At 41.2% G+C, this 16,049-nt stretch overlaps 2 protein-coding genes across 3 annotated transcripts; one reads left to right on the forward strand and one right to left on the reverse strand.

The window, feature by feature from the left end:
- Positions 1 to 62: 62 nt before the first annotated feature.
- LOC108025441 (signal peptide peptidase-like 3) lies at positions 63 to 6,613 on the reverse strand. 2 transcript variants are annotated; one of them, XM_017095936.3, is made up of 7 exons: positions 6,322 to 6,613; positions 2,601 to 3,048; positions 2,407 to 2,547; positions 1,900 to 2,091; positions 1,375 to 1,828; positions 1,090 to 1,210; positions 63 to 1,020 (listed from the first exon to the last, which is right to left on the reverse strand). In XM_017095936.3, exons 2-7 carry the CDS (start codon positions 2,890 to 2,892, stop codon positions 952 to 954), a joined length of 1,269 nt encoding a protein of 422 aa, XP_016951425.1. In that variant the 5' UTR covers positions 2,893 to 3,048; positions 6,322 to 6,613; the 3' UTR covers positions 63 to 951. The 2 variants fall into 2 exon arrangements, with proteins under 2 accessions (XP_016951425.1, XP_016951427.1); XM_017095938.3 differs by having other exon boundaries at positions 2,407 to 2,532; positions 6,322 to 6,612.
- A 228-nt stretch (positions 6,614 to 6,841) lies between these two features.
- On the forward strand, positions 6,842 to 16,017 carry LOC108025353 (CD81 antigen). Its single transcript, XM_017095812.3, has 5 exons — positions 6,842 to 7,212; positions 11,778 to 11,969; positions 12,649 to 12,828; positions 12,889 to 13,104; positions 13,736 to 16,017. The coding sequence occupies exons 1-5, from the start codon at positions 7,147 to 7,149 to the stop codon at positions 13,883 to 13,885; spliced, it is 804 nt and encodes a 267-aa protein (XP_016951301.1). The 5' UTR covers positions 6,842 to 7,146; the 3' UTR covers positions 13,886 to 16,017.
- Positions 16,018 to 16,049: the final 32 nt, after the last annotated feature.

Raw genomic sequence — 16,049 nt, forward strand, 5'->3', positions numbered from 1 at the left:
ATTAAGGATGAACCTCCTTTATTAATACCAAACTCATTCCATTTAGCAAAAGACTTGCCACCTTTGTTTAAATCTCACATCTTTATTGTTTCTATACGTTTCGAAATTGCATTTACTTAAAATTATTATGTAACTATCGTTTCCATATGCATACAGTAATTGTTTATTGTTAGCTGCATTAATAGTAAATAATTAAAATTCTTGAAACTTAATTTTGTGAAACGCACGCAGCGCAACAGTTGTTGTCTAGCTTTTACTTATTGTTTGCAACGAACACATGCATTTTGGCAAAACATCGTTCATGGTCGTGAGGGGGAAATTTGTGGTGAAAAACCGCGGGAATCGAAGGACGGAAATGGGCGTGCGAAACGGAAACGGATAGCGAGTAAATGTGGTATGAAGGCGAGCTTACTAACTATTATTTGTTGCATGGTGGTTTTGTGTCAATACACATACGTACATATCCATAACTTAAGTATTTACAGAACATACTGCCCGGAACAGATTTCGAGTGGATGTGTGTGGTTGGTTTTGTTGAAATTCGAATCTCGAACGGTCCTCATTCTAGTCTTTTCGCTATCGTTTACAGAGTTACTCGTAACGCCTATGAACTGCAACTAATGCTTCGCTTGATCTTCGCTCTACTCGCTAATTATCTGCATGATTGGAGACTTTAAAGCCGATTTGAATGAACTCTCGTATGACGTATATATATGTGAATATATAAAACCTTTCCGCTTAGGCTAGAAACTATAATTACTCGGTTTGCTTTTATTTCACTATGAAAACGAGGATCACCTAACTTAAAACGAAACTAAGTTAAGTTGAGTTAAAAAATACCATACTCAATACGTTATTTAAGAGACAAACGTTAGTATTAGATCTTGTGTGTGTTCTTCACGGTGTTTCTTGTTTGTTGTTTGTTTTTCTTTGCTTTTAGATAGAGTACACTCAGACTTCCAGTTGTTTTGATGGTTGTTGCGCGATAAACGGCTCGCTCCACATGCGCCGCAGGTCGCCCTGCAGGTCGAGATCATAAAACGTTACAGATATTGATTCGGGCTGATTGGGGGAGGGGTGTTACAATACCTTCAGATAGGCCATCAGCAAGAGCGGCAATAACGTAAAGGGCACCAGATACAGCAGCGCGGGCTGAGCCGCCTTGAAGACCTCGGAGCTCACCGTCGCCGTTAGCAGGCCCAAAAAATAGCTGCAATAAATCGGTCATAAATATTACAAAATATTAAATCATTTCGTCGCCCCATTCAGATCAAATAAATGCCTCAGCTAGCCTTAGTATTTAGCAAATCCCTTCTCTGAATGGGAACCTTCTTGAACAGAACACGACATAGTCCTACTTATTCAACTACTTACCCCAGTAAGGAACAATGAAAGTATGTCAGCCGGGAGCCAACTCCCCGGGGCGGCGACAACGTGGGATCCGAGGTGACGCCCTGCGCCTTCTTGTACGCATCATACCGCAAGACGAAGCACAGCAACAGTCCCGGCATCACCACATCGCCCAGTCCCAGCATGGAGAAGTGGCCCGTGTTGTGGAGGCTGGGGAACACCAGCTTGCCGGGCAGATTCAGCTTCGGTGTGTCCCGCACAATGCCGCCCAGGTGCAGCTTTCTGGCCACGATGCCCACTGGATTGTCGGCGGGTCGCGTGGCCACCTTGACCATCACGTTGGTGCTGAAGATGTACGAGGAGAGGAACACCCAGAAGACGTCGTAGATGAGCAGGCCGGTCAACAGCAGCGTGGACACCTTCAGGCTGGGCAGCCGCACGAACGCAATGAACGCCACGCACAGGCCCATTCCCATTGCTGTGGGAGAAATGGGTAGAATGTCAATACAGGAGGCGCTCTGACATTCCATCATAAAGACGGATTATTACCATCCATCAGCAGCCAGTGCCCGGTGAGCACCCAGATGCACACAATCGACACTGACAGCGTGAAGCTGAAGAGCTCCGCCGCCGTGAAGCGACCACAGATCCCGAAGGAGAACCGCTTGCCATCCGTGCAGGGCCTGATGATGTACTGGCACATGGGCAGCAGCAGGAAGGCCAGCGCCACGGTAGCAATGACTGTGGAGGAAGGAAAATCAGTTAGTCAGTTTATTCAGATAAAAATGAATGTTAATAAATAATAAGTCATTTGGAAAACAAAGAGATTAGCTCTTTATTGGGATATGTTAATATCTACTTGTTTGTATATTAAAGAAACTTTAAATCTCTCCGAAAAAGAATTATAATAAATAAATATAAACATCAAAAGTAAGAATGTGCGATATTTTTAAACGACTTTTCACTACAAAGATGACTCAGTTTTAAGACGCGATTCTGAAGTTCATATTTTCGAGCTTCTTGGACAGATTAAATGTACAATAAAGCGTTACTCACTCGCTGTGCAGACGGCGAAGAGCAGCTGCATGGAGTCGAAAAAGAAGAACATGATGAGCAGCGAGATGGAAGCTCCGAGGGGCAGGCACAGGGCATGCATCGTGTCCAGGGTGGCGAACTTGTCCGCTGTGAAATAGAGATCTGAAATTTATAAAACATTCCTTATGCCTTTCCAAGGGAGTGCTCAAGCATACTTGGTTCCTTCTCGACGGGCTCGCCGGTCAGCAGGTTGGTCATCGATTCATTTCGCTTCTTCTGCTCCCGCTCGCGGGCCTCCTGCTCGATATTCAGCGACCGGAAGCTGCCGTACACGATCAGCAGCATCGATATGAGGCAGGTGGAGACCCGAGACGAGTCCATGACGCTCGAGACCGTCCAGTGGAGTTCGCGGTATTCTCCACCGCCCGCTGCCGCTGCACCGCCTCCAAGTTGGCCGGCTCCAACAGTTTGAGCTCCCAGACCGCCGCCGGCTCCACCGTGCGACATGCTCGCTCCGGGTCCTCCGGATGCGTCGTTTCTATATCCCAGATGTCAGATATAGATATCCCCTATCGTCGCCAGTTGCTTTGGGTGTCTTCTCCACTTATCGGTCGACCTGCGCTGGGGTTTATCACGTTTCTATGTCGGCTGCACCGCTGCAATCTAAACAGAAATGAAAAGTGAAGTTTTGGGTTTGGTTTATTGATTTAGCGATAAGCTCTATATTTGCTGACCTTATCGCAGTGTACCCCCTACTTGGTTGTCTTCCTGAGGTTATTTGGACAGCTGCGATTAGGTTTTTCGGAGCACACACTCCCAAGGTTTGTTTTCCACCGTGGCGCCTTAAGTCGAGCGCGGAAACCTTGGGGTCAACTTTCACGCACCTCACGAATTAGGCAATGGCAGTAAATTAGAACGCAACTGACACTCAGCGAAAATGATGTATAAAAATAAAGAAATGCTCTTCAAGGCCCTTAAAGTACTTGGGATCTGGGTATTTCACTTGAAGAGCTACCGAAGTGTTTTCTGGGTATCTTTTATACTTAAGTAAAAAGTACTGCAAATACCTTTAAGAAAGGTAGATAGATAGATAAAGCAGATTAAGCAACTCAATTTGTGAAACAAGTTCATGGACTTTCCCCAAAAATTCCAATTTGCGAGGTAGACTAACCAATGTTTTTATTTATCTTAGTAATGACTTAGTATTATTGATAAGGGGACAGGAAATCCCCCAGATGGGATGGTGAAATTAGATGAACCTTCGACTTCAAGGTAAAATGAAAGGTAACTATTCGCTTATTGGTAAAGTAAACTATAGAATTCCCTGAAAGTTTGAGAAGGTACGAAAAACTGTTTACTTTACATTCTCCAAACTATTTTCGAATGCATCCAGACTGCATCGCACATCTTATAAACAACACATGGCCCTCTATAAATAGAAATTATATTTTATTTCCCTCATTTCTCATTACAACGACTAATGCACCCGCAACACAGGAAGAAATGTAAGCACCTTAAAAATCAAAGCAGTTTATAACATAGTAAAATTTAATTCTAAATAATATTTAACTTACTATATACTTTTAAAAATATTCCTGTTGAAACTTTGTTACTGAATCTATCCCAAGAACTTGAAAGTGTTTTTCCCAGTGTAGCCAAGCATAATAACAACAACCGGTGTGAGAAAATAACAGACTGTCCGCATGGGACTTACACGGCAGCAATAACAACAATTAACCGACAAGAAGAAGGCCGTAAAAAGCAGTTTAAATGGGAATAAATTATAAAAGCGTTACCCAGTTTTCCACGACGCCAGTTTCCATTGTTATTGCCACCAATTCTATAGTGTTTTCACACATCTACACACACACACCCACGCAGGGTTGTTGCACTTGGGAAATGTAAATGTTAATAGCAGGAGCTGTTATTAGAGCGGCGCTCTGCTAACTCGCTAATGACAAAGAGAGAGATAAAGCGGGATAGTGGCCAAATGACAATAAGCAAGACAAAGCGAGAGAGTTGACAACTTCCTTGGACTGCCACTGTTGTTGTTGTTTCGCTCGTGTTGCACTAGTGTTGCTGTTGTTGTTGTTGCATGTTGCCAAGTGCCGTTGCTCGCACTAATTTATGTTGACTGTTGTTGGCAAATGTGAGTGTGTTTGTGTGTGGAATGCAAACGATTGAAATATATTTACAGCGGTGGGCAAAATAGTAGCAATTGTGTTTTTAAAAGTGTTTGTAAAAGATCACAAAAATGTTGGCTTTTTTTAAGTACTTTTACAGGTTAATATGAACCAGTTTGTTCTGAGATACCCCACATTACGTGCTTGTTTTATTAATTTAAAACAGGTTTTATCAAACAAAACAAATGGGGTTTTCACGTTTTAGTTAATTAATGGAATACTCAATTCTCTGTCTAATTATTTCGCTTTATTAAAAAAATTAGAAAAAATAAAGAATATTTTCAGAGTCACTAATATTTTTGTCACCGCTGTTCCTACATGTGTCTGCTTGTCCCCCGTTTTCCTCTCCCTTTCCCTCCCCCTCTGGATGCAACAAATTAAGTTTCCCACACACTGCAATTCCAAGGGGGCCTGGGGCGGGGGAGTATTTCGTTAACGAGCGCTTATTAGAATTAAATTATGTGGCGGGCGTAAGTTGCGCTCTCCCAAGCTGACACAATTTGCGGAGAATTTTCACAGTTTAAAGCGGTTACCGAACATGAGCTACATAATTAGCCAAGCTCATTGAGAAAATGCCGCTCACATCGCACGCACACATGCAAGCGCGCCGCCGAACACACACACTGGCAAACACTTTCTAATTCGAAACGCCCCAAAGTGGGGAACCAACATAAAAATAAAAGAAGTACCAAGCAATTGGCCTGCTGTAACTGCCCACGACGAATGTGAAAGTGAAATTCGCCAAGGTGCAGGGGCGGGGGATTTCTCAACGGGGATTGAAGGGGTTTCATAGAAAAAAAATGGGCATTTTCCACCTAAGAAACTGCTTAACTTTAAACTAAGAGATGGGATATACAAGAAACTATGTTTTAAGCACAAAATATTTAACTATTTTCTCTGTACTAGAATATTAAGAGATCATTTGATCAAGTCCTTGTACGGTATTTTCTTTTAAAGAATCTAAATATTTTTATATAACATTTAAAAAAACCATAAATTTGTACACAATTTAATTATATTTTTGTATCCTATATGTGAAAATTTTCATGGGGAGGTCCAGCCTTTATATGACTATAATATACTGAATCACTAATATAAAAACACTAACTTTTTGGTGAAATAAAGTGAAATTCGGATGACAAATTGGTGATATTATTAAATTCAATTTCATTTCAATATTTTTAAAATCAAAATGTTTTAAACTGTTTCTTTTTAATGATCTTATGTTTTGATACCCATATAATCTCCCCTATGTGTGTGTTTTCCCTGACTGGCTGCCAATTAGGCTTTTAGGTGCACTGAACGCGGAAAGCATAAAAACAAGTGCGTAAGTGGGCGCAAAGTTTTCTTTTATTATGCAAAGGGGGGAGGGGGAGGGGCTTGCGCCTTGGCCAAGACTGGCTTGCAGCGCTTGGGAAATCGCTTTTTGCCAACTACGCGAGGCTTAGCCTGCGCTTTAAGGTTTTTCCCCACTCTTTTCCGCTTCGTGTTTGGTTACACTCCACTTCGTTTTCATTCCGTTTCATTTCCATTCCACAAAACTCCAACTCCGCTCCACTGCGTAACGAAATTACAAGACACACACACACTCTCGCAGCGAGCAGCAGCAACAACAACAGCGTCGTGGAAGGGGGGAATACTTGGCTTTAATTACAGCAAAGCAATCGAAATATTGTAAAACACACACACACGCACACACAGGGGAACAGTGCACTCGATACTCCCCAAAAAGTCGGGGGACTTTTTCGCTTACTTTGCTTCACATGCACATTCGCGTTTGGCTGTATTTTCCTTGGTTTTTGTTTTTCCTTTCGCACCGATATTCGTGTTCGCGATAAAGAGAAGCTGGGCAGGGTGCCTGCTACATTTTCACGCGCTCCTCACGCTGTCCTGCGAGCCGCTTTCCATGCACACTTCCACGATCCTCGGCGGTCGCTGCTCCCCAACGTTAGACAGCCATTTTGCACTTATTTCTATTAGTAACTATTGCGGAGGAGAAACAAACAGTGCCCGTAAAATGGAGGTGGGTGGTGGGGGGTACCGTTTGCGAGGGACCCCTTTGCGGCGCAGCGAAAACCCCGCGATGTCATGCCAACAGCACGCGAGTTTTCCCTAACCGCTGATGGTAACACTGGTTGCAGGCTTCGCTAGGCCTTAGCCAAGTCGGCCACCCTGCCTTTTGGTATTCGTTCACAGGGTGCACCGCAGTTTAGTATTTTCCCGCTCTCTATCCCTTTGGTATATTCGAAGGGGCCAGCTAACGGTAGCACTGATTCAAGATTTTTACAGTCGCACGGACGCCTCGATGCACAAATAAAATTTAAAATAAATCGGGTGCAACGGCCAATCGCGCAAACTGTGGCTCGAATCGCAGAGTTTTAAGCTGGGAAAATTCGAAAAAATACGACAAATATAGTGCTTCGAGTCGGGTGTTTCGGGAAAGTGTGGAGAGGCGGAAAAGTGCAGTCGACACTGCAGTTCGGGGTTCCTTGGGAAAAGAGCATCGCCCAGTGGTTGAGAAACCAGTTAAACCAAAGCCTCTTTTAAGGAGTTCTTCGCCAGAACCAACTAATCCGCCATGGGTCTCAACGGCTGCTGTTCGTGCGTCAAATATCTGATGGTCCTTATAAACATTTTATTCTGGGTATGTAGATTCCAGCAGCAGCAACAACAACGCGAGATTCGACTCTCTCCCATCACAACAACAACTGGAACACACGGACCTCCTTCCTGCGAGCGCGTGTGTGTGTGTGTGTATGTGGGTGTTTTGCGTGAGTGTGTTTGTTGTGTATTCCCTAGGCCCCTCTTTCTCTCGCTGGGCGTGGGGGCGGGGGGAGGGGCCGTGCGCACGCTCTTTGGAGTCCTAACGCGCTCTCTCTCTCCCCCCGTTCCCCTCAGCAAGCGATCTTAGAGGTGCCCTGAACAAGACTGGAAACCTTAATTTGAAGAGAGAAAAAATATTTAACTAACTCAAAAAATGAATAACTATTTAACTGATGAAAAAAATAAAAAAACATGTAAAAATATATATTTGAAGTTTTAAGTTTCATACTCGAAGGGCTACTCAATATTAACAAATATGGTAACAATGATAAAAAGTTAATGCATCAGTGCCCTTTTCAATGTAATCCACAAATAATATCAGATTGTTATTCTAAAAAAGCAGTTTCTTAAGCATTTTTTTTTTATATATTATATATATATAAATAAGAAACTTTAATATCCGAATCTGTCTGTAAGAAGCCAAAGCGACATCACTGATTGGCTCCCAATCTTGCGCTCCCTGTTCCCCTCTCTCCCCATCGGTGACTAGGGCTCTCCGCTCCTTACTCCCCCACAAAAACAATAGAAGTTCCGCTGTGGGAGGAGAGTGAATGACACACACACAGACACACCTCCGCACACGCAGACAGATAAGCAGTTGAGCATCTCCCTCCAATTTCCCCCACTCCCACTCCCTCCCACTGCTTTCTTTCTTCTCCACATGTTTGTTCAGTTGTTTTTCCTCTGCTGCTGCCTTTTCCTGTTATTTTCTGCTTTTTGTTTTATTATTTTTATAACGTATACGTGCGTTTGGTATTTTCACAAACTTCGGCGGGCTTAATTTGGTAAGAAAGGACGCCGTTTCCCAGAAAGGGTTAAGTACTTCCTTTCCCCACCTCACCTCCCCGTTGTTTTACGCAATTTGTGACTTTCAACATCGCGCCGCTTGCCTCTCAATTGCTTCCATTCAATTATTATCTGCAACTGCGATTGCTTGTGTTTGTTTTCCTCGAGTTTTCCTCGGGGTTTCCCCTCGCCTTCGGCCGCTTGCGAAATCAGTTTCGCTTTTTTTCGTTTGGGCAAGAAATTTAAAATTTTGATTCTAATGCGGGTGGTTTTGGGTATTTTTTGGCTTGTTGATGTTGCTGCCTTTTTCGATTTCTGTCTATAGTATTTATTAGTCAAAAGCTATTTTCGAATACGGGCGAAAGACAACAAAAACTAACGCGTCCGTTCAGTTTTACGTTGTTCTCCACTGAAAGAAAAATATATTTAGGGTCTTGAAATATATTGGCAAAAATAATTTTCATATTTGTTGCTCTTTTCTTTTGGAAAAAAGAAAATAAAATTTCATTTTACACATTAAAGGGGTATGCAGATGAGGTTCCAACCTAACACTGAATTATCCTCATTTTCCAGTGTACTTTTCCTTGATCTGTGATGTTTTAGTGTTGCTTGATGCACAGTGGTGTGCGTTTGATGTTTAAGTGAGGGAAACTGTGATGTGTTTGTGATGCAGTTCGTTTCACTAATCGGTGGGGCTATTTTTAGAGCTACGTATGAATGAAAATGCGTCAGATACTTATTTATATTGAAGACTTATGTTATTAGGAGACCCCGTCATACTTTGTTTTGCGCGTATTTTTGGCACATGGGAGGCAATCAATCAGTCCAGAATTAATTTTATTTTACTTTTTTGGTTTATATAAAGTTGAAACCACTGTACAAGTTGTCTTAGATCAATCCCCACTGTGCATGGGTTTCAAAACATTTCCATGTTCATCGTCGCCGTGGGGCATCGTGATCAAACGCCACGATCTCTGAGGACGCTGGCGTTCCAATGAGGCCGGTATCCCGTCAGCTCCAAGATACGAGACCCACGATGTCGGGGGAGGCCCATGCCAAAAGCGTCCAAGATGCTAAACTGGCGGCGCTGTCGTCATTGAAGTTGACAGTGACCAAAATCGAAATTTTTAAAATATTCCGCTGGCCATCTGACAAAACTTACGTCTTCTCCCGAATAATGTCCTCCTACTAAAAAGCTATTCATTTACTTACAGTGAAAATTCCTTCAAGTAAAACCATAAAAACTAAAAATTTTAAAATTTAGCTCTTTTATCTCTTTTTTTGTTTTTTTCTTTGTATTAAAATACATCTTTCATGACATATTCCTTAAGGTTAGAGATGCTGGTCTGCATTTAGTATATTTTCAGTGCACTTGCACATAATTCGCTGTGCTATTTTTCACCCAATTATTCATGAGTGGCGCTTCATTCATTTTTCATATTCAGTTTGTATTTTCAGCTGGCGAGTTGCATGACGACTGCAAATTGCCATCGATGCGGTTAATTGTGGGACAAAACTGCAGCTGGACATGCATGGCGACCCAGCTGCCCTTTCCCCCTCTTATTTTTTTGGGAGCAACTTGGCAGCAGGAAAATGCTCTCTCGTTTTCCGCCTTTCGACGCCTCGGCTCTGGGAACTGGGTCACCGAAGGACTGTGCACATTTATTGGCCCATTCGGCAGACTGTTTTTTTGTCCTGGACACGCGACACAGTGTCAGATGGCGTTGAGATATGTATAGGAAAACGTACTGGGAATCGTAAAATTCCAGCAAACATGGCTGCAAACAAGGCGTGGATTCAATTCGGTCGGGGAATAAATGGAACTCACTCGAAATGGGGTCAGCATTTGTTCCTTGAAAGCAGAGGAATTTAAGTTTGACCGTGTTTCCGAAAGCTATCAGGATATTAAACCATCAGAAAGAGATTTGTGGGTTTTCAGTACAGTCATAAAAAGCAATATATTAGGTATACTACTTTTCGATCTGAAAATATTGATATTAACCTCCCTTATGATACTTTTCCACATTCCAATGAGGGATACCCCATTGGTTATTTTACATATTTCTTCTGAAAACCGAATACGAGTTATGTAAGCATGTTCCTCTGGTTACAAAGTATGTCGCCTGGGCTGTGGGCTGTTACTCAATGAACTGCCCTCGTATGGGGCAACATTGTATTACGTTTCCACGAGCAGCTTTTCCGCTTGCCGCACACACACTCACACCCCTGAACTTTTGGGGCAGCATATCGTGCACTCTGTGTGGCACACTTTTTGTCTCACTCGCTTTTTGCAGCTCACTCTTTCGCGGACCGCCCGCATAAAGCCGGTCTTCGCCTCTCTTATATTTTTCCTTCGATTTTCACGAATTTTCCGGCTGCGTTTGCCCACTCTTTGGCACGTTTCAGCTTTTTCTTGCTCTGAGCAAATGTCTTTTATTTACCGGGGTGGCCAAAATTTACCCTTCTTGAAAGTGTATCTTAAAGATGTTTTTTCACCTTTAAAATATCTTTTAATCATTTTTTAATTAATCTTTAATTAGTAACAAGGCAATTGCTTGTTCAGCGTAATCTTATCAGGTAGCTCGGAGGCTGCCAATGCTCCAGTTGTCTTGGCAATTGCGACAGATTTCGCAAAGAGTTGAATCACCGATAAGATTTGTTTGGTATTTTGAAATGCTTTGCTTTCCAAGTGGTTCTATGCTTACATACTTTCCTTATAATACGTGCACTTGTTTACACCTCTCGATTAGCTCTCATCGCACACTCAATTCGCCTGCAATGAATAATTTTGCTGAATAATTAATGAAGCTGCCGAGTGTCTAGGCTGCCCGAGCCCAACCTATTAAGTCATTAGCTCTTTATTAGATTTTCTTACTCATTGCACGACCGGAAACCTAAACACAGCATTTTTCTGGATGGCTGCCATTGGCGAGGGCGACTTGGTTCTTAAATTTCTGAGCAGAAAACCTGCAGGGGAATTAGACAAGAAAAATTCCTCCAGCGGCGATTCAAACAAGGCTCGTATTTCGTTTGCTGATAACCCGAGAAGGCAGATAATGGGAGCTGCCATCTCGCGTTCTCGCTGGGGATCAACGTCTTGCCATTTTCTATATACAAATACAGTCTGCCTCGGCAATAAAGGCTGAAATAAAACTTGAAAAGATTACAATAAGATTTCGTTTGTTGGATTTTTCCTAGTCGCATCATTAATTTTTGAATTTAATGGAGCGATTCCTATGGGTTTTTAAAAGTTCAAGAAACACATTTCTATGAATTTAAAAGAATTTGTATTAAATACAATTTTTGTATGACTGTATTTTCCTTGTTTTTAGTTGGCTGAGCCCTAATTTAATTTAATTAAAAGAAGCCAAGTAGCATAGTTCATAATTTCAACTTAGCTGACATCATGAGTGGGAAATATAGAACTCAGTGGGCAGGGGAAACTGGGGCGGGGCTCCTCCCACTTTAATTGCCGCCCCGCCACATGGCGTCATTGACGCGTGCTCCCCTTGCCACTACTACCATTAGAGAATTACGCAGAAACATTTTTAAAAATTAAAAATAAAAATACTCTACTAATGTTCCACTTCTCTGTTGCAGCTCATTGGCCTGACCATCGTGATCACCTGTGCTTGGGCGCTGACAGACCCCACCTTCATGCTGTCGATGGCATCCTACCATCATTATCACATAGGCCTGTACGTCTTCCTCGCCATCGGCATACTGACCATACTGGGCGCTTGCCTGGGCTGCTGTGGAGTCTGTCGGGAGTCGCAGTGTCTGCTGGTTTCGGTGAGTGAAAAGTGCAGTGCGGTGTGGAGCACTGTTTAGTACCAGCGTCTGGGAATTCCAATTAAAGTGGGTGCAAATGGGTGGCCCACACTGTTCCGTTCGCATAATTGCAGCGGAGGCTCGCCCACATTGTCTTGGCAACTCGGCAAGAATAACCAAATATTCACAAATTTATGTGCATAACTAATGAGTTCTTAAGTGTTTCAGTACTATCAAGAAATATCAATATGTAAAATTGTAATTTTTATACTTTTATGAAACTACACAAAAGAAATCTGTTAAAGCAGAACAATTTAGTATTTGTGGTAGTGTTTTTTTTTTATTAAAAAGTTAACAAAATTACTCTAATTTATTTAGCACATTTTAACTATCCGTATTAAATTATTTTACTCATAAATTAATTAATTAATTTTGAATATTTTTTTATTTATATTTGTTCATTTTCATATATTAATTTTTTATTGATGATATATATCAATATATATCAAAATATAAATTCCATATTTATTTATAATTCAAAAGTATTGATAAATAAACCCAACAAGTAATTTTTTGAGTGTGTCCAATTTCTTGGAGTTCTCGAGTTATCTTTCCCAAATCTTAAACCGCTGCCAGTTTATTTACTCAACGCCCACGCCTGTCTACGCCGCCATTCATAAATCTCGAAATCCCCTTGCAGTTCTTCTGCGCCATCCTCCTGGTGATGGTGGCACAAATCGCGGCCGGAGCCTGGGCATTCCACAACAAAGAGAAGCTGGATGACATCGTGCGGGCGGCGGTCAAGTCGTCGGTTCAGGAGGAGTACGGCCGGTCCAGCATGAGCTCGCGCACCGTCACCTTCGATGCCCTGCAGAAGAACGTAAATATTTGGACATTCTGACCCATAACCGATTTATGTGAATTACTTACTCGCTTTCAGTTGAAATGCTGCGGCGCCGATGGACCTGGCGACTGGGCCACCAGTCGTTTCAACAATGTGGATCGCACAAATATTGTGGAGATCGCCGTGTCCTCCATGAATGTGTTCTACAACATACCGGAGTCCTGCTGCAAGGACGATCTGAAGGATAACGAGTGCGAGCTGTCGCGACGGCTGAAGTTCGGTGGTCCCCTGAACAACGCTATTTATCAGCAGGTGATTAAGGGGTTTTAAAGTCTATCACAAAGGTAGACGTTCTTAAAAATCTAAAAATGGTTTTTAAATAGGAAATCTGAATGAAATTGATTTTACTTGCTTAGTCATACCCAATGACCCAAAGCAAATTGGTGAGTGTAGGGCATATATTCAAAAATCTAAGTCATATGAGTTTCCCCTAAGTCGAAAAAGGTATTATGAAAGGAAAATGAATAATCCATTGGGAAGAACCAAAGAACATTGTTTACCGACTCACGAAGTGCAAAAGTGATTGCTGAAGTCCCTCAATTGACCATTCTTCCATCGACTCAGTTACCGAAAAACCATCAAAACCCAATTGATAGGTGTGTCCGAACCGTAACTTCTTGGCTGACCGATCGCTATCGCCGCTTGTGGCCATAAAAATTAATAATCCTTTTTTCTGCGCTGCGCCTGGGCTAATAAAAATTCACGTCCGCCCATGCGGAGACGATAAAAATGTTTTAATTAATATTGATATTCAGCACGCACTTCCAACTTCTGTCTGCCAGCTGTGGGGCATGGGGTGTTTGTCAGAGTGTCTCCAGTAAATAAACTGAATGAAAACCGCTTATACGAACTGATTAATGAGTTTCCGATTCGTCACTTGCAGGGCTGCGTGGACAAGCTGATCGAGATCGTTTACGAGAACTGGGTCACCCTGTTCGCCATCACCGCCGCCGTCATTCTGCTGGAGCTGGTGTCCCTGACCTTCGCCCTGAGCCTCTGCTGCGCGGTGAGGAACCAGCACTACAAGGCCTGAGAATTACAGAACTCCCATAGGGAAATCACCGACGATGAGAAGTACTAACAAACCAAATCGAAACGGATGCCTAGCGAGCGTTATTACTGAAGACGTGTGTGCGGAATGGGGGAAAGGCACTTAACGGCGACGGCTAGCGAGGATAATGTCCGGTGTTCCCCGGTCAATACTTTAACAACAGCAACACAACTGACAACAACACAATTTTGTAGTACTTTTAACAACAAGACAAGCGAGAACAACAACCACACGGAAAAGCTGAGCAATTGTATTTGAGATGTGACAACTTTTTGTGGAACTTGTGGAAAGTTTTTTGAGTCACAACATCCACTGGAGTCTCGGTATCGACTTTATATGAACTTGATAAGCCAGCAGAGCTAAAACAAAACAAAAAACACTTTTTTAACAAAACATTTCTACCACAAAAACAAACACAGACAGTAAACAACTCCATGTGTGTGAGAACAGGATAAGCAGCTCCATAATACTTAGCCTAGCGAAAAGTTTCGAATTCATAGATACATACTATATATTAAATATATAGATCAAAGCATAAGCACAAAAGTATAATGTTAATTGCCAAAATGGAATAATGTAAAAAAGGAAGCCATTAGATTTCTTTTAATATTTTTTTTCCGTATAAGACTTTCGAAACGATTAGCAGTTTGGTTTTTTCTGTGGCCATTTTTTGTATGCTAACACAATGCCAAAAGATATATGAATTCATATATGAAACAGCATTCCACAAGAATGAGAATGATTGACAGATTTTTGTTCTGGTTATAACGCATTGCCATCCAAAGACCCAGCCCAAAATACACGTATTTTCAAATCACTTCTTAACCTTGTGCAAACTGTTGTGCTAAATATCGAATACCAACCAATTCGTAGAGCTTCGCGAAATTAAATGCCAAATATTTTATGTATTTACAAAATTGTAACCTAATTTATTTATGACCTATTTATTTGAGCATAAGCAAGGAGCAAAAGCAAAATGTTAGAAAATATTAAGTAAGTGTTGGCCATTCTGTTGACGAGCAGCATTCTGTAAATTTACAACCCATACTATCTATGGTCCATACTTGTATTATCGTATCGAAAGATTTTAACCCTGAGATCAGCAAGGGCCTTTAAATTAGTTTGAGTAAGTGTTGGACATGCTGTTAATTCGCAACCTTTTTGAACCCACACACTCGAAACGAATTTGTTCGAATCCAACTTACCTGCATCGAAATATTTTAAATTTAGAAGTCCAGAGACCATGTGGGAATCCGAGAAAACAGCACAAAATGTTAAATGAAAAGTACACACGAACGAAACAAAAAGTCTCTATATTTACATTGTATTTTTACCATACACCATAAACTAATTGAGGGATATATATTTTTTGTAACATTTTCATTTTATTGTTGTTATATGTGAATTTTGTTGTTAGTTAAGCGTAGCCTGAACGTCACACTTTGTACCCCCCACAACGTTTAAATAAATTAAATCTACAAAAACCAAATCCAAGGACAAAATTATATTACATTTACAACAAGAAACACAAACAATTAATATAAATATATTGTATTTAAATTTACACACTAAAGTAAATATTTATTTTAACATTTCTTAGTAAGTAGTTACGTGCGGAATTTCGTGAAGTTAAATCAAATAAAATAATTATGATCTAGCCTAAGAGATAAACCTCGTACAATTCACGTTCATCGGTTGGCTTTGTAGCCAGGCATTGAGATGTTTAGGAAATAAAGTCTTAAAATTTAAATGTTCTCTAAAAATTAAGCAGCATTGAACGTAGCATAATATTTATAGCACAAACTTCATCCACATCTAAAATCAAAACCAACAAATTTAATCTACTCTTCGAAGAAAAATACAATCAACTCAGCAACTTCATAACATGCGAAAACTACATAGTTTTTGTGGAAAGAAAAGCACATTTAGCAAGGCATCTATCATACAATTGAGAAAATTAAGCAATATAAACGATGCTCAAGATCTGTATTTAACAACAATGTAACATCACAGAGGTGCGGATAATACTGAATCATTATGAATAATTGAGATACATTATAGAACAAGCGGCATACAAACTGATATTTCAAATAAATAAACATACAATAAAAATATTACAAATTTGTTTGACTGGCTTTCCACCTAA

This window comes from Drosophila biarmipes, chromosome 3R, assembly GCF_025231255.1.
Source record: "Drosophila biarmipes strain raj3 chromosome 3R, RU_DBia_V1.1, whole genome shotgun sequence".
NCBI lineage: Eukaryota > Metazoa > Arthropoda > Insecta > Diptera > Drosophilidae > Drosophila > Drosophila biarmipes.